Here is an 18404-nt window from a genome sequence, read left to right as displayed (position 1 = left end):
ACAGCCCCTCTCCATCCAATTCATGTAGTTGTCATGGAATCACCTTCCTGATTTCAGTCTTCTTTAAGAACGAAGGACAAACATCATCATTACCATCACTAGGTAGCTTCCTTCTGTATATGTATGGTAGGCAACTCCTGCCAAGGGCAATCTATTTTTTGTAGGGTCTTCCAGCTAAGAAAGATTTTTTGCATTTTGAAATACAATAAAGCTTTATTTTAAAATGTAAACGCCATTCTTAGTTCCAGTACAAAAGCAGGGATGGTAGTGCTATAATACTATTTCATTTGGTGATCTCATCCACTCGCTTGGATTTAACTACCATCTCTATGCTTACTATTTGGATTGATTCGATCTCCTCTGATGCCTCCATCAAGTCTTGTTATTGACAATGGGTATCTCAAACTGGATATCTGATAGTCACTATCCCCCTCTCCCTAACTTCCCTATTATCTAGTATCTACTACCACCTTCCCCATCTCTCAAGCTCACAAACTAGGTATCATCCTAGACTCCTTATCTCTCATGCCCCCATATCCAATTTATTGCCAAGTCCTGCAAAGTATACCTACATAGCATCTTCTATGAGGTGTCCTCTCCTCACAGCGCCCTCACTCACCACCACTTCCCTGGACACAGCCTGCTGGTGGGTTTGCCTGATCCAAATCTCTCATTATAGTCCAACCTCCATTGTCTGTCAAATGAATCTTCTTAAATCTCAAGTCTAATCAGGAGGCTTGAGGTAAAATTCTGTTTGGCTTTTACAGTCCTTTATGAGCAGCCCTCTCTCCCATCTGCCTCCCAGTGATACTGGGCCTCCTCACTCCACATCTCCTTTCTCAAATCTCCCTTCTGAATGTCTTAGATTCCTTCAAGTCTGAGGTAATATCCCACCATCAATGAGAAACCCTTTCCAGAGCCTTATGACAACACTAGCACCTTCCCTCTGAGATTATCTCCAGATTTTTCCTATATCTTTTTTTTTTTCAAATAGTTGTCTGTATGCTGTCTCTATGAATTAAGTCAGTGATTTCCTTGGGGTGGAGTCAAGATGACAGAGAAAAAGGCAGAGATTCACCTGAACTCTCCAAAATTTTCCCAACAATTTTAAATAAATGCTTCAAAATGAATGTTGGAATGGCATAACCCACAAAAGGATGAGGTGAAACAATTTTTTCAGCCCAAGACAACATAGAAGGCTGACAAGAAAGGTCTATCACACTGAGCTGCTAGTGGAGGTCAGGTCAGAGGAGAAATGAATTAGTAGTGGTAGTAGTGACTTCCAGCCCACAAAGTAAGGGATTAGACAACTCCAGTTGTCTAACCAGAAGATTACAGAGACCCCACTCTGAGTGCAGGACTGTGTTACTCTGCCCATACTCAGATCTAGCCTGAAGTCCTGGGTCTCAGGGCAAGGAGAAGCACTAGCACACCAGAGTTTGCAGCCATAGAGAAGTGGGGGACCCTGGTCATAGTTCCAAAGTGGAAAAGAATGCTTGTGGTCAAGCCAAGCACAGGCCAGGAAAGTAGTAAATACCTTGTAAAAAATGAAAACTTCAATTCTCAGAACTAGCTATGAAAATAACTGCACAAAAAACCTGAAGCTTGAGGCAGTCCCTTCCTCCCTGAGAGTAGAGCCAACTTTTAACATATAAAGTTAAAAGTCAAGACATAGCCTGGAAAAATGAGCAAACCACAAAAAAAAAAAAAAAAAAAAAAAAAAAAAAAAAAAAAAATTCTGACCAATGAAAGTTACTATGGTGAAGGGAAGATCAAAACAAACTCAGAAGATAAAGCCCCCAAACTGCTAAAGGCAAAGCCTCAAAGAAAAAATGGGAACTGGTTTCAGGCCCTCTAAAAGAATGCTTAGAAAAATTCAAAAAGGATTTAAAAAAATGGAGGAAAAATTGACAAAAGAAATGAGGATGATGCAAGAAAATCAAGACTCAGTTCTTCTGAGCCTAAGATTGCTTCACCACACTTAAGGTAGAATTTTTCAAGGATCAGACCACTACCCCAGGAGCCAAATCCAGCTGCTGGGAGTTAAAAATGGTTTTTGACATTTTAAAATACAAAAACAATAAAAATAAATTATAAAAACAAATAACAATAAAAAAATAGAGTCAATAAAGAGGGCACTAAAAATACTGAAGAAAATAATACCTTAACAAACAGAATTGGTCAAATGGTTTGAGATACAAAAATCCACTGAAGAAAATAATTTCTTAATAATCATAATTGAGCAAGTGGAAACTACTGAATCCATGAGACATCAAGAAACAACAAAACAAAATAAAAAGAATAAGAAAATGTGAAAATATTTCACTGGGAGAATAACTGACCCAGAAAACATCAGTCCTTTAAGGATTAAGAATTATTGTAAAGACATGATTAAACCTAGATTTCATCTTTCAAGAAATTATCAAGGAAAACTTCCCTGATATTCTAAAATCAAAGGATAAAATAGAAACTGAAAGAAATAACCAAGAAAATTTCCAGAAATATATGATCAAATTCCAGAGCTTTCAGGTCAAAGAGAAACTATTGGAAGCACCCAAAATTGTAAAAATTGTATCCCATAGTTAAGATGACACAAGATTTAGCAGTTTCTGCATTCAAGGAGGAGAGAGCTTGGAATAATATGCTGAAAGATAAAGGAGCTAGGATAACAAAAAGAATCCCGTCCAGAAAATCTGAATATAATCCTTCAGGGGAAAGAAACTGGATTTTTAATGAAACAGAGTAAACCAGAGGTGAATAGAAAAATCTGACTTTAAGTTACAAGACTCAAGAGAAGCATAAAAAGATAAACAGGAAAAGAGAAATCATGAAAGATTCAATAAAATGACAAGATGATATCCTAAAAAAAACAAAATTAAGGGGGTTAGAAAGAGGAACTCACTAGGAGAAGGGGAAGGGAAGAGGCAGAGTGGAGGAAATTATTTCACATACAAAAGGTATGAAAGCTTTTACAGTGAAAGGGAAGACTATTTGCACTGAGTTTTTTTGAGGGGAGGACAGTGTTTTTTGCCTTTCTTTGTAGCCTCAGCACTTAACCCACTATCTGCCCATGGGAGGTTCTTAATAAATGTTTGTTGGCTGTCAGTTTGTTAACTTACTGACAAGGTGATCTAGGAGGTTTATTTTCAGCCTGCACATTCTATGCCAAGAGGCATAGGAAAAGGCGACAGACAGTCTTCTCTGGAAAGTGACTACTCATTTTCATTGGCTCTCTAATGCCAGGGCAGTATTTTGCCCTTTGTGGGGAACCAGCAAGAGGTATGTGGTCAGATAGAATATCGGGCCTTAAGAATATGGCTGGATGGATGCCAGAGCTAGAAAACCATGTAGTCCAACCTTCTCATTTTAGAGATGACGACACTGAGAAATTAAAACCAAAAAATAGAATTAGGATCAGAATCTGGGTCTTCTCTGTGGGCTCTCTGTTGGTGGTCCCAAGGTATGATTGGCATACACTGTGCCTGGCAGTTTTCCTTTACAGCCTTCAAATCATTCTGAGGGATGACTATAGTCTCTTTCCTTGAAGGACCATTACTCTGAACATGGCCACCCCACCTTTTCTTCTGTACCCCAATGGACACAAATAAGTGAACAGTTAGTTCCTAAGAGGGAAACCATACCAGATGCTCAACTTGGAAAAAGAGGGGAGACAAATCATCAAGACATGTAAATGATGAAGGGCAAAAGGTAAAGAAATGATCAGGAAGTCTGGATTCCATTCTAATCCACTAAACACCCCCCCCACCTCCAACCCCCTTCCTTTGTCTATCCTCACTGTCTGTAGTGGGTCCCAGGCAGCAATGACTCCCATGTTTTCACTGCATCATAAAGCATAGAAGTTAGAGAATTCTCAGATAGGGGAGGAACCCATCATCAATGTTCAGTCTAGAATATGGTGTCCACACGGCACAACACAGTATTCTCAATTATCCAAGGAAGGATATCTAGACATCTGAGACACTACCTGCACTACCGCCACCAAACAGCTGCCATTCAAGGAGAGCAGAATTGACACCACTGAAAATGGAAGCCCCAAGTTGGCCGGTGGTGGACCACATCCACAAGTCACATGCCAGAGCATTAGGAGCATCTGTGCATCAGCCCAGGTTTACCGACCATGCTCTGGAGTCTGCCTTTTTCCAGTACAAATAGGAGCCACAGCCCTGCCCCTGAGCAAACATACCGATCCGCTTAGGCATGTGCAACTGCAATGCCAGCCATACTTTACAAGGACACATCTGGACTGTGGCTGCAGAACTTTACAGTAATCTTTGCACAGCCTTTATTTTTTCTTCAAGAGAAATAAATCTCTCTGCAACAGGCAGCGATCTTAAGTCAACAAGCTCTGTTTTCTGGAGGTGAGGGCTCGAGATGTGGCCTTGTTCTTGGTGACAGCACTGACCCGGGCTACTCGCAACCCCCTACCCTGCAGATTTTTTTCTAGGGAAATACACCATTTTCCTATTTTCACTTAACTAAAGCCACTTTAAGAAAGCTCATATTTCATATAACTTCTGGCAGATCATTTAACTGTTTTTGGTCTCAGTTTCCCAACTTGTAAAATGATCTGGTTGAATGAGAAATTTTTAGTTCAATTCAAAAAGCATTTACAAAAAGCCAGTCTTTATAGGAGACAGCACAGGGATCAAGTGCTGGGCATGCCTCAGACATAAATGAGCACGTCCCTCACCTCTCTTGGCTTCAGTTTTTTTAACTGTAAAATCAGGGATAATTATAGCTCCAGTTTCTCAGGGTTTTTGTGAGGCTCACATGAGCTAATTGAATGAAAGCATTTTGCAAACTTTAAAATGCAATCTAATTTTCAACTGTTATTAAAAGTCCATTTTGCAAAGGACTTGACAGGTGCTACCCTCATCAGAGCCTCACTGCCATGTGGGGAGTGGGCACCACAGGGATTATATCCCCATCATCCAGATCTCATCCTTGAGGATCAGAGGGAATAAGAGACTTGTCCACGGTCACAAGCTAGGAAGTATCAGAAGTAACATTTAAAATCTTATTCCAAGTACGTTAGCTACTCTACTATGTCTTAGGCCTCATTAAGCTCTGACACACTGTCAGGTTTAACATTCTTTGTTCCATCCAGCTCCAACACTGTCTAATTCTAGTGACAGTATCCAGGGGAAGCAATGTCTATGGAGACAAGTAAACCAGGTAAGTTAAGAGGGAAGGGGAAGGGAGAGAAAGGAATCTGAAGAGACTTTGGAGTTTCAGTTCAATCCCTTCATTTTTCAAGTCCAAAAATAGAAATCTGGAGAAATAAAGGGACTGGCCAAGGCTCTGCAGTAATTGGCAGATTTAGACAGTCAAACCAAGACTGGACCACTGCTCTTGAGGCTACCCCCCCACCCCGAACTGCCCTTTGGAGAAGGGCAAGAGAGAAAGAGAAAGAAACCAAAGCCTTGGATCTGAAGGAGCCCAAGAGAACTTTGAGTGAATGAATCTGGCTGCTGGCACCATGATGGGGTCCCATGGGGACCTGCCCTGCATAATATAGGCTACCTCTTCAGATTAAGCTCTAGCAGGGCCAGGAGATGACAGAGTCATTACAGGCAACTGGTAACACTTGAGCAGAGAGGCTCACTGGAAACCACTCTACCAAGAGCCAAGGGCTCTCACAGCAGGAGAAAAGGAGGCAGACATTATTCCAACTTCCCAAAGGGAAGAAATCCCTTCATTTTAGCCAGATTTGGATTTACTCTCTGAGCACATAGCTCAAAAGATCTGTTTGGTTTTGAGAAGCTAAGAATCTAAAAAGGACTACCACTTCATAATGCAAGTTCAGGGAGGATATCGAAGTGAATGGACAGGCTTTTCACCACCTTCCTATTCTGCCCCCCCCCCATGTCCTTTCTAGGAGAAGGCAATCAGAGGAAGGGCAACCTTCACTAGGGTAGAGGGGGTGCCCAGTTGGGAGACTTCTGCCAAAGTCTCATTTGGGAATTAGGATTCTCTTTATGTTTGGATGCAAAATAAGCATGTGCAGATTTTGCCTGGTCCTGATCTCTTAGGGGTAGCAACGAAGGGAAAGCACTCTAGGAGTTGAAGGAGCTACCATTAGCAAGTCACAAGGACAAGTCTTCTCAAGGGACTGCTGGATCCAACCAACGCCCCCAGCCCAAAACTGTGAATGGAAAATCACAAACTGACTCAAATTCAACTCCCTTTAAAGCAAGAGAGACCTGTCCCTCCTGGTCCTCACTTCACCCCTCTCTCATTCAACTCCCTTCCTTGGCAACCTGAATTTCCACCTAAATGCTGAGGTAATCCTCTAACGCCTTGGCTGCCTAATTGCTTAGAAAGCTGGGAAGCCTCACAGCAGGCATCATGTTCTCAGAGGCTCTCTTTCCGCATGGCTGAGAAGACAAATAATATATGTCAAAACCAAAATACTAATTATACCCCTGACAAGTTGGATCCCAGAGCCCACTTTATAAACCAGGCTGTTCTCTTGAGCAGCAGATGTATGATAGAAGTTGAGGAACAGCTTTCTTTGGAGGTCTTTGGAATCAGGAGAAACTAAAATTTTTCATCAGGACAAAGTATTGAGGAACAGCTTGAAGTTGGAGGAGGGGGATGAATTAATGGATCTCAAAAATGTCTCTCAGTCCCAAACTTCTTGAAAATCTTGAATTTATGTTAAGAATTGCATTTTCTTTGAAGTGTTTTCACACACACACACATTTTCTCAAACGTCTCTCACAATTCCCTGGGGTAGGTTGAGGGAGCATTATTAATTCCATTTTAGAGGAACATGATCCCAGAGATCTTAAGATACCTGGTTCTAGGTCAAATCTTAGGAAACCAGGACCTAAAAACCAAGACTCTTCTATTTCCTTTCTATTACACACATCATAGCTCCTTACCACACTTTGTAAATACACCTTCAGGATTTATTCCCAGACTCCCCTGCTGACAGCAGCTCCAAATTTGGCTGTTATTATACTCTGTCTTATATCACTGATTTTATATTTAAGCTCCTTGGGGGCAGGGCCTGTGCTTCAGTATTCATCTACACAGCAAGCATGATACTGTGTGTGAACCATTAATATTTGCCATCTGTTGCCCTTCTCTCCAGAAAGGTTCCATGCCTCCTCCCTTCCTTGTCCTCTTCCCAGCTCTGGCTCATCTTTAATGTGAAAACACACAGCTAGACCTCTGTTTGGTTGTCAGCTAATCCTACTGGTCATGGGGGTCTCAAGGAGTTAGAAGGGGAAGTACTGGCTGGGAGTAGAGCTGGGAAACAACAGATTGCCTTGAAAGCTCTCAATCTCTCACTGAAAGCTCACAACAAATATAGGAGAAAAACTTCCAGAATCTCAGCAACGGAAGGGACTTCAGAGACTGTCCTGCTCAAGCCCTCCCTAAAGAAGCCTCCTCTCTACAACATGCCCAAGCTCTCTCAGAAGGTCCTGGGCAAGGCGCAACTACCACATACTCCTCTGGATAACCTGCAGTGGTTACAAAGTTCTCCCTCACTTGAGCTCTTGAAACCACAATTGTTCCTTCTCATGTTGCTTTGAGATCAGGCAGAACACATCTGGTCCTTCTTAAAGACAATAGCTCCACTGCCCCTGCCCTTCTCACCCCACAGGGCCTCTCCTCTAGATATACTCCATCCTGTCAGTGGCCTTCCTAAATGTAATGCTCAGAACTGAAGACAATTCTCTACCAAGGGTCTCTTTCATGTGGTCTAAGCTCGCATTGACCTTGGGGGGCGCCTCTGACTCCCTCTGAGCTCACAATCCAACTCAAACCCTAAGCAGTCTGGCCATGACTCTTCCCTCTTGTATTTGGGAAGGTGATTTTGGAACTCAAGTATAGAATTTACATTTATAATTTATGACACTATGGAAAGAGTATTAGACCTGGAGTTAGGAAGACCTGAATTCAAATCCCATCTCAGACAGTGGGGGCAAAGTAACTTCTCTACCTTGGTTTCACCTTGTAAAGAACTCTGCCAACTTCAAAGCACTATGTAAAGGGCCTTTATTATTATGATTCCTGTTCAATTTCTTTGTATTATATTGGCCCAACATTTTAGCCTGTCAAAATCTCTTCACTATTATTCAGTATGTTAGTTATTATATACATTTCATGAGCATGTCACCTATTTAATGAAATCTTGAATCAAGTCAATGAGAACAAAGTTATGCATTTGACTGATTTGACAGCCACCCTATTTTGAAGACAGAAGGGAGAAAAAGGGTAGAGTAAAGAGGGAGAGAACTCTGCATCTTCCCCCTGAATTCATCTATCTCCAAGGCAAGGCAGGGCTGCCCCTCCATATTCTGTCCTCATATAGATGAAGAATGGCCCCCAGAAAACTTAAACCTGATTCCAGGATGCAACTAAAAGAACAATGGGGGAAGAGGTGAGAGAGAAAGGAAACTGGGCAAACAAGTAAGACCACCAAGATGTTCAAATGGGGGGGGGGGTTTAGAGTCAGACTGAGGGAAGGTTTGACTGAAACTCAGCACATTTTAGACATTTCTTGGAAGAGCAGGATTTCAGGACTGCCAAAGGGGGGGGGGGGTCTAGCCTTTACTTTGCAAACCTCCTTTTCCAGAGAAGGAGGGCTGATTAGAAAAGCTAATTAAAGCCTTTGAAGATTATCTTAGACCTGGAGCAATGAAGAAAACAAAATACCTTTCCCCACCCTGCTCCCCTAACCCCTAGACTCTGGCCTTCATTAAGCTTTGATTTCAATCAATTGCACACCCACTAAAATTAACTTATAAGGCCAATAAATTGCAACCGCATGTTTGAAGGTATTATCTGCCTGGAGTTAAGAGCCAAAGATCGCAGTACACAGGGTGCAGATGGGAGTAATCATCTTTGGAAGAAAACTATGCCAACCCATTCAGTTAGAACATCTGGCCTCAGGCGGAACCAGGGTTAAGAGAAGCAGCTGTGAGATCCCAACCTGAAGCCCACAATGGAGGTTTTCTGTTCTCTCTGGGAACCTAAGATAGGCTAGCAGATCTCGGGGTTCAATGGGTCAAAGGAGGGGGTGGCGGTGGCTCATAAAGCAAATGTTCACAGAAAATCAGCTGATGTGAGTTTTAATCTTTCCTACACAATGGATCATCTCTTAGGACAATGGAAGTTGTTTTCTGACAGATGGGCTCTGTTGGGTTAATGTTATAGAAAACAAAGTGATCCATCCTCACAATCCAGATGGAGTCACTCTGGGAGAGGAAGAATGCTAATCTAACTCACCAGCCAATTACAGAGCAGTTCTTCCTTTCCTGGGGTATCTTTCTTCTTCTTTCCCAGGGACTAAGTTCTAATGACATTCACCTCAATGCTTAGATGATTTAGGAAGGGAAAATCTTAAGAAGGAAACTGGGGTGGTGGGGTGGGGGAATTGAAACCAGCATACATATAGAAGGGGAAGAGATGAAATTTAGGATGACCAGAGCTGGTATTAACCATTCCCAGGATCAACACTCCAGTTGTCATCTCCTAAGAATTTTTAGCAAACTGACAACTTCAATATTAAAACAGAGCTGGTGGGGACTGAGATATCAACAGCTCCCCAATATTTATTCCTGAGGGAAAAAATGGTTGCCATTACCATTCTCTGGTCCTCTTCCTTTACTGATGACAGAATAGGTAGTCAAGAAAGGGTAGACTATTTTATTAAAAAGGGGAGATGGAAGTGGGGGGACATGGTGAATAATAATATAAACCTAGCCTGAGGGAGTTCAAAGGGAACAATATTTGTTACCCAACTCATCACCTTACCTAAAACCTGCTGCCTTTTCCCAGGCTTGGAGGAGGAGGAGTAATTTTATCACTACACACCAGGATGTTTCATCTATAATCAAGAAGAGCTTTGTAAAAAAGGTCAGGAAAAGGGGATGGCATTTGTTTCTGATTCCATTCCTCCTGGAATCATGTGCAGGATAAGATGGAACACTCACTGTGGAATGAACACTAGACTAGGGATCAAGAGAGCAGGGTTATGGCTCTGGCTCTGCCACTAAAGACAGAATCAAAGAAGTGGAAGGGATCCCAGGGGTCACCTTCTTTGGCCCTTTGGGTCAAAATTTAGTTCAGCTCAATAAGCATTTATTAAATTCAAAATATATTTTTAAAGGCAAACACAAAGCCTACTTTTCTAATTAAGAGATTAGAAAGACACCAGATAAGACCTGGCACCTAAGCTGAACCTTGAAGGGAACAATGGATGCCAAGAAGTAAAGATAAAGAAGGAGTATATGCCAGTCATTTCTACAAACGAACTGGAACAGGTTCAGGAGCTATATACTGAAGTCTCAAGAAATGGAAAATCTTCAAAGTCCAATTCAACTCTGACGTTTGATGAGTCCATAAGCAGGTCTGGAAGGTCTAAGCCCATGACTGCCCACATGAGTCTATTCATTCCACACACAATGATCATTCACATTCTGTCTCCCTAGAGTCAAGTGGTGTTTTTTCCTTCTACCCCCCCATTATATACGCAAATATAGTTTTCAATATTCATCCTTTTGAAAAATTTTGAATATGTCAAGTGCTTTTTGAAGAGAATCAGGGATCAAAAAAAACCCAACAACAACAACAACAACAACAACAACAACAACAGAGAATTGCAGTTTTCCCCAGTGGCTTGAGAATGAAGGTGATGCCATCTTTCTGCAACAACAAAAAAAGATGCCTACCAAAGAAATCACCAGTTTCAGTTCTCTGGAAGTGAGTGACATATCTACAGGGTGTTTATGTTTCACTTATAAGTCACTCCCTAATCATCTAACAATGCCTCCAAAGGAATGCCTGTTAAGGAGATAACAAACGCAGTAATGGTTGGGAGCTAAGGTGGGTTGATGGAGAAAAATGACTGAGAAACCAGAAGGCATTCAGTTTCGAAAAGTAAAGTGCTCTGATAATGGAAAGAATTCTCTCATATGCTACATTCAGTTTTTAGACCAAAGCAAAAGGAATCCTTCTTTTAAATTTATTCCAAACCCCAATTCAGAACTTGGAGGACAAGATGAGAAAATCCCAAAAGATCCTCCATTCTTAGAGAAACTTGACTTGGCTGGCTCTTTTAAAAAACAAAGATATTAGCTAACCCTTCTCAGCTAAAGAAAGAGACTCACCCCCCCACCCCCATGTACCCTTAGCCAAAGAAATAAGATTAATGTGGACTCTCTAGGATATCTAATTGTGGCATCAGGCATGGAGAAGACCATGATTCTCATGAAGAACAGAGCTAGAAAGCCTTGGATCCACCTGGCCTGAATAAGGCAGATTGTCTGGCTAACCAAAAACTAGCCTTGAGTTATGTGGAAAGGTTCATTCATCACTAGAGTCCTGGCCACCAGAAGATGAATTTATTCCAGCCAAAGCAACTCCAGAAGGCTTTTCCTAAGATATAGATGAGTTTCCAAGTGCACTAATGGAGGGAGTATCTGCTTTGATTAAATACATCTGGGAAGATTGGCGCCACAAGACCTGGGTTTAAAGGCTGGCTTTGTTATTTACTACACTGACATATTCACTTCCATGAGTTTTGAGTTTTCCTGGTGCTCAAAATGAAGGGGGGAGAGGCAGCTAGGTGGTCTGACAGAGAAGGTATTAGACATGGGTCAGGATGAGGTATGCTCAAAGCTTGCTATAGTAGGTGACTCAAGGAGAGTCAAAAATCTCTGTCTCAGTTACCTCAATTATAAAATGAGAGATTGACTTGATTATTTCTAAGGTCCCTTCTAAGTTTAAAGCCAGTATTCTAGCTTATAGATCATTTTCTGTGTCTTGGAGAATCAAGATAAGAGGAAAAGAAAATGGACAACATGAAAGAAAATGGAGACAAGAAAAGGAAAAGAAGATGAGAGAAGGAAAAATAGGGGTGGGTTTTGCAGGGTATGGATCAGGGATGAAAAGTTGTACTAAATGATCTCTTGGGTTCCTTCCATCACTAAATTCTATAATTTTCAACAAAATCATAACTGCTACCTTATATTCTTTCAATGACATGCCTTTATAACGTGAGGAAAAGAGAAGATAGCAAAGAGTCATTTTTCAAAATCAATCTTGATGTCATGAATAATCAAAAAATTATAAAAATTTTGGACCACAGAGAATTAGGTTAAATTGAAGTAATGATTGCTCTTCCAGCTTCTGTTTTGCAAGAATATAAACAACCTTCTCGAAAGGAAACAAACTATTCATTTTTCCAAGCCCTCTTGACCAAAGCTATGATTTCTTCAAGCAAATAACAGCATTCTTGTTCTTTGCCCAAGATGGGAGAATTCTGGATGGCCATCCTGCACTCACTTCTACTCAGGCCTGGCTGTCCAATCCCATATCTTGTCCAAGAGGTCCATAAAAGGCAGGACAGGTCAGTCTGGTTTTCCCCAAAAGCCACAGACATAAGAAAAGGTGGCAAGGTCTGGGATGCCTCTACAAACAATGTAGTCTTTGCTAATTTTTTTTTTTGTCAAGATGAAGGACAAAGAACACTGCCAGAGACAATTGTCAAATTCAACATTTTCCTCTTCTTTTATATGAATACTTATGAATTTCAGTGGCCAGCTGGGGTTGCTTGCTTGGTTTTTTAAATGGCTGGGCTGGATTTGGGTCATAGTTTGCTGACTTCTGTAGCATCACCACATATCTTTATTGGACTCAGTCTTCCTCAGGAGACAGCTAGTGCTGCCAAAGGATTCTCTGCCTATTCATAGACACTAATGTATTCATCTACAGGAGGAGTTCTCAACCTGAGGTATATTGGAACTACTGATAAGCTTTCAGGGAGGTTCAGGAACTTGGATGAGGAAAAATATTACATATTTAACATTACTAATCTCTAAGTGAAATTTAACATTTCCTTCAATGTAATGGGATACACTAAGGTGCTATGTACATTCATCCATTTAGAGCAGTCTCTAATTTGCTCTGGATCTGTAACAGGATGCCCTGCATAGAGGATGGGATTGCTACCAAGTAATATTTGATGAACGGAAATCTAGCCAAGGACAAGACACACTATCTCAGTCATAAGTAGATTCAGCTATACAGGTTAAGTTGGCCCTAGGAGAGGATAATTTGCAATGAGGAAGACTGCCTTGTCTCCCAACAGTATGTTTCTCATAGGGTCCAGATAGATCATTAAAGATGCAACTGTATTCTTAAAAGTCCTGACCTGGGCACCCAAGTGGCCAAAATACAAAGAAATATAATAAGTCAGGACTTTGAGGAATCAAGACAAGAAGGAATATTCTTAGGATTGCCTGAATTTCTAGTTTAAATTTATTTTTCTCATTTAACTAAGGAAATCCCTACTCTTTGGGAAGCTGTTTTCCAAGTTATGGAGTACAAGAAGATAAAGTGGTTGAAGTTACAAAATAAAACTAAAATTCAAGAACAGCTCCTTCATGCAAAATGATCATGTGATGAGTCAACTTGCACATGATAGTTTTCCAGATAGCTGATGGTGCTGTTTTTAGAGGCAAGACTTACGGGATCACAGCTGATGAAGCTCAGGAATTCATCCAGAAATTAAAGTTGTAAAGAGCCACCATTAATTGCCCGTGGTTATGTATGTACATAAAAATGCCATAGTCAATGCAGATCAGAGGCAGTATTTGTCCTGCAGAAGCCAGGCTCTACTTATAACTGAACAGACTCTTCTTTTAAGTCCCCTTTTTAATACTGTCATTTTAAAAGTGGTGAGGAAGTGGCTTCTTGAGTATGGATCAAAATTACCCCATACCTGGGTCCCAAGAAGTCACTCTCTTCTGGAACGCCTTCTAGAGAAGAGGGGCCCTTTCCAGGCTAAAATTGTATTATGAGTTAATGCTTTTCAGTAGAATTCTGCCTAAAACATACTAACTTATCTGCCTTAATAAATAGTATATGCTAAACATACTTTATGACCTGTCATGATGACTCTGAATCATTATTTTAACCCTCAACTAGGAAGGCAGTACAATAAATTTTGAAAATCCTGTGGATTCTTTATTATAGAAGTCAATGAATCCCTCAACGACCACCAGGGGGTGCACTTGAAGTCTCCATTATCGCTCTGCTTTTTAGAGTTCTTTGACTTCATTGTTTCATTTTAAGTCCTGGAGCATCCACATTTAACAGTATCCTGGCTGCCCACTGAGGCCCAATGGAAATAGTAAGAGCCAACAGGGCAAGGAGGAAATTTGATGACCAAATTAAGGTGCATCAGTTGTCAAAGACACACAAACACACATGTACATTCCATGCAGAGACTTGTACAAACAAGTACACAGATGTTTCTGTCATTCAAGAGTCCTTTTTCTGCTACTTCTAAGGAAGAGTTTCTATAAGTCTAACTTTTAGGAAAGAAAGATAGCACTATTTTTTACCCTAGTTCTTTTTGTTTTTATCCATTCTGCTACAGCACAGATGTAAGGTAGTCCTATGGGAGAGGGATGAAAGAAGTCGAAAAAGGGAGGTAAAGAGAGGAGGGAAGGAGGAAGGAAGAGAGGAAGAGAGGATTAAAAGAAGAGAAGGGAAAAAAGATTGTCCTAAGACAATATGACACTGTACAAAGGCTTGTCAGTGGGCTCATGGGTATGTGGCTCCTAAAGAATACAATGTAGCATATGTCAAATCTCTTTCCCAATTAAAGGGCCGGGAAAAGTCACATAACTCAAGTCTTCGTCAAATACTATCTCATCATGTGGTCTGAGAGCAGTGACATTCCTGCTGCTCCCCCCAGGACATCATAACAAAGCTTAGCTGAATAAGCACTAATATAATCTTAGATTTATATGGTAGTTTCTCCCAAGGAGCATATCGTGCCTTGCCCTCAAGGAGCTATTTTAAATCGGCTACATTACCAAACTGGTATTTCTTATGCCTACAATTAAGTCTCAAAGACATTAAATTGATTAAGGGAAACTGGCAGGAGACAGCCCAAATTCTCGTTCCCATGTCTGATTTACCCACGTGCCAAGCCCTGGCTCTGGGAGGATCTAACCAACTCACAGGTCTCGGTACTGGTCAAAGGCATTGTTGGCTTCTACCTCCAGCTTACGCAGGCGAGCAGATGGCATGGCGCCATCTTCCAATGGAGGGTCATACCTGTTGCTCCAAGGTGACCTGCAGGGAGAGGAATACAAGAACAAGCAATAAGTCTTTTTTTAAATTTTTATTTATTTTTTTAATTTAAATTTATTTTTATTAAAGATACTATTTGAGTTTTACATTTTCCCCCAATCTTGCTCCCCCACCCCAGAGAGCACTCTGTCAGTCTTTACTTTGTTTCCATGTTGTACCTTGATCCAAATTGGGTGTGATGAGAGAGAAATCACATCCTTAAAGAGAAGTCTAAGAGGTAACAAGATCAGACAATAAGCTATCTGTTTTTTTTTTCTAAATTAAAGGGAATAGTCCTTGCACTTTGTTCAAACTCCACAGCTCCTTATCTGGATACAGATGGTACTCTCCTTTGCAGACTGCCCAAAATTGTTCCTGATTGTTGCCCTGATGGAATGAGTAAGTCCTTCAAGTTTGAGCATCACTCCCATGTTGCTGTTAGGGTGTACAGTGTTTTTCTGGTTCTGCTCATCTCACTCAGCATCAGTTCATGCAAATCCCTCCAGGCTTCCCTGAAATCCCATCCCTCCTGGTTTCTAATAGAACAATAGTGTTCCATGACATACATATACCACAGTTTGCTAAGCCATTCCCCAAATGAAGGACATTTACTGGATTTCCAATTCTTTGCCACCACAAACAGGGCTGCTATAAATATGTTTGTACAAGTACCCTTTTTCCTCATCTCTTCAGGGTATAGACCCAGTAGTGGTATTGCTGGGTCAAAGGGTATGCACATTTTTGTTGCCCTTTGGGCAAGCAATAAGTCTTAGCTAGAAACAAAGTCCTGGTACAGTACAGCCATGCTCCAAACTGATGATACCAGGAAGCATGCCATTCGCTACTCATGGCTAAGCAACTGTGGGGACTATGATGACAAATAACTTTGGTGGGAAATTCTCAGATAATTTGCATAGCCAAGACACTTGGAACATGTGTTCATGGAGTTTTCCTCTTGATTTGGTGACATTGGAAGAAAACAGGTCACACCAGGACTGGTTATAAGAACTGAGAACTGAAGCTACTTAACCAAGAGAGGACATTTAGAGAGGAGGAAGATTCGAGTATATGCAAAGTTGTCATATGGCAGAGAGACTGGACTCATCCTGTTTGGTCTCAGCAAGAACCAGGAAAAAGGGTATAAATAAAGGAGAGGTACAGTCCAGCTTCATGTGAAGAGCGCTTCAGAATCAAAGGCTTGCCTTCCTGGGCCAAAGTTCTTCCAGAAGTTCCAGCAAAGAGGAAAAGATCACACCACTGTCTCAGAGATGTTGTTAAGGGGTCCTTGGTCAGGTATGGATTGGGACTGGTGCTCCTCCAAGTTCCTTTCGACCCTGAGATTCAGTCATAAATGATAACCCTGGGAAGCTGAATGTAACATAGTACAAATTCCTTCATGCATAATCTAAATGTGTTTTGAAGTATTCTAATTAGTTAGATGACCTAGATGGGGAGTAGCAGGCTAGACTGAGGAAAGGGTAGATTAGGTGGAGAGGTGGCTTAAGACTTCCCCAAAGCAAAGGATTAGATAGTGTTTGAACAATTCTATTACTATTGTAGTTGTTGAGTCATTTCAGTCATGTCCAACTTTCTGGGGCCCCATTTAAGATTTTCTGGAGTGGTTTGCCATTTCCTTCTTCAGATCATTTTCCAGATGAGGAAACTGAGCTAAGTGGAATTAAATTGACCTGCCCAGGATCACAACACCAGAAAGTGTCTGGGGTCAGTTTTGAACTCAGGTTCTCAGGGCAGCTAGGTGGCACAGTGGATAGAGCACTGTTCCTGGAGTCAGGTGTACCTGAGTTCAAATCCGGCTTCAGACACTTGATCATTACATAGCTGTGTGGCCTTGGGCAAGCTACTTAACCCCATTGCCTTGCAAAAACCTTAAAAAAAAGATTCCTGAAACTAGAGATAGTTCATCAATGAAACTTTTTAATACCATGGTGATCTAGAATTACACATGCAAGCCGACTGCAGTAGAATCTTACCAGCTAGTAGAAAAAATTCCATATGTTGAACTCAGGTTCTCCTGACTACCAGGTCAACACTATCCACTGGGCCACTTACTTGCCCCCCTACTATTTCCTTAGTAATTAATAACTTCATCAGCATGAAGACACTGCTGTCCCTCCCTGCTGCAGACTAAAAAATTTCCAAAATACTAATAACAACGAGCAACATTCATGAAAGTGTCTACAAAGTGCTCTCAGACATTATCTCATTTGAGCTTCACAATCATCTCATGAGGTAGGTATCACAGGCATTAGCCTAGATGAAGAAACAGATTCTGAGAGGAAAAGGGCTGTTGCAGGACCACACATTCAGTTACACATCAAAGGTAAGATCTGATATCAGGTCTTCAGGGATGTAAATCTGGTATCTCATCTAATGCTTTCATAATCTTAAAGAGCTAGCTGCAATATCCAAAAAAACCAAACAAAAAACCAAATCCATTGCCCTTAGCCAGGCTGATGATGAACCTCTCTAAACTCAGGAAAGCTGGTCTCCAGGAGATACAGTCCAGTACTGGGTCAGTGTGGCTCTCCAAAGCTTTCCAGTTAAGACCTGTTGGAGCTTGCATACCCTGGGCATGGGAATGAGAACCCACGGTCACCTCCAAGCATCAATGAGACATCAGAGCAGACTTTAATAAAGATCATTATAATCATCATTATCATCCTATAATTAATTCATTAGGGCACATTCTAACGCCTCTTCATGGTATGGAAGTGACTTTGGGTTTCTGAAGTCTATGCCATCAGCACAAGTTATGACAAAGTCCTCCCAAGCTGGAGTATGTCCTAGAAAAGGATTGTCCAAACACCAGCCTAGATCCTGGCAAGACTCACTGCTACAAGGCTATCAGAGGATGAATTTTTCTAGGCCAGAGAACTATCTGGTTCACATAAAGGTTGAGGGATGAAAATGAACCAATACAATCACAGAGGAATAGAAACTGCTTCTCCTGGCCATCCCCATGGCTCCCAGCCTTCTGAATGCTGGGCCTATAAAATCTGTTATGTAACGAGATCCAGCTTCTCTTTAACACAAGTACTAGCTGGGAAATTTTTTTCCCCTTTAAATGCATTTTGCCACATCAGGAAAACATTTAATCACAGAGAAAGAGGCTTGAAAGGGGACTGTAAGCTGAGGACTCACTCATTAATTCCTGCAGGTGAGATTCAATAGGCTGAGTTTTCAGAGAAAGGAATATTACTAAACAATAAAGGAGAGGGGAGAAGACTATAAAATAAGAAGAAAGCCTTTTACCCTCCTTC

At 41.2% G+C, this 18404-nt stretch overlaps 1 protein-coding gene across 5 annotated transcripts in view; it reads right to left on the bottom strand.

The window, feature by feature from the left end:
• Positions 1-18404, bottom strand: part of CAPZB (capping actin protein of muscle Z-line subunit beta) — a 152821-nt gene that overhangs the window by 25069 nt on the left and 109348 nt on the right. For all 5 annotated transcript variants that reach the window (XM_074218263.1, XM_074218260.1, XM_074218259.1 and 2 more), the window contains one exon: positions 15013-15126. In XM_074218263.1, the coding sequence (XP_074074364.1) occupies positions 15013-15126 (114 nt within the window). The remainder of the gene's footprint in view (positions 1-15012; positions 15127-18404) is intronic.

Source organism: Macrotis lagotis, chromosome 1 (assembly GCF_037893015.1).
Source record: "Macrotis lagotis isolate mMagLag1 chromosome 1, bilby.v1.9.chrom.fasta, whole genome shotgun sequence".
In the NCBI taxonomy this organism is placed as follows: Eukaryota; Metazoa; Chordata; class Mammalia; order Peramelemorphia; family Peramelidae; genus Macrotis; species Macrotis lagotis.
Note: the sequence above shows the minus strand (reverse complement) of the source record. Positions and strands in the feature narration are given on the sequence as shown.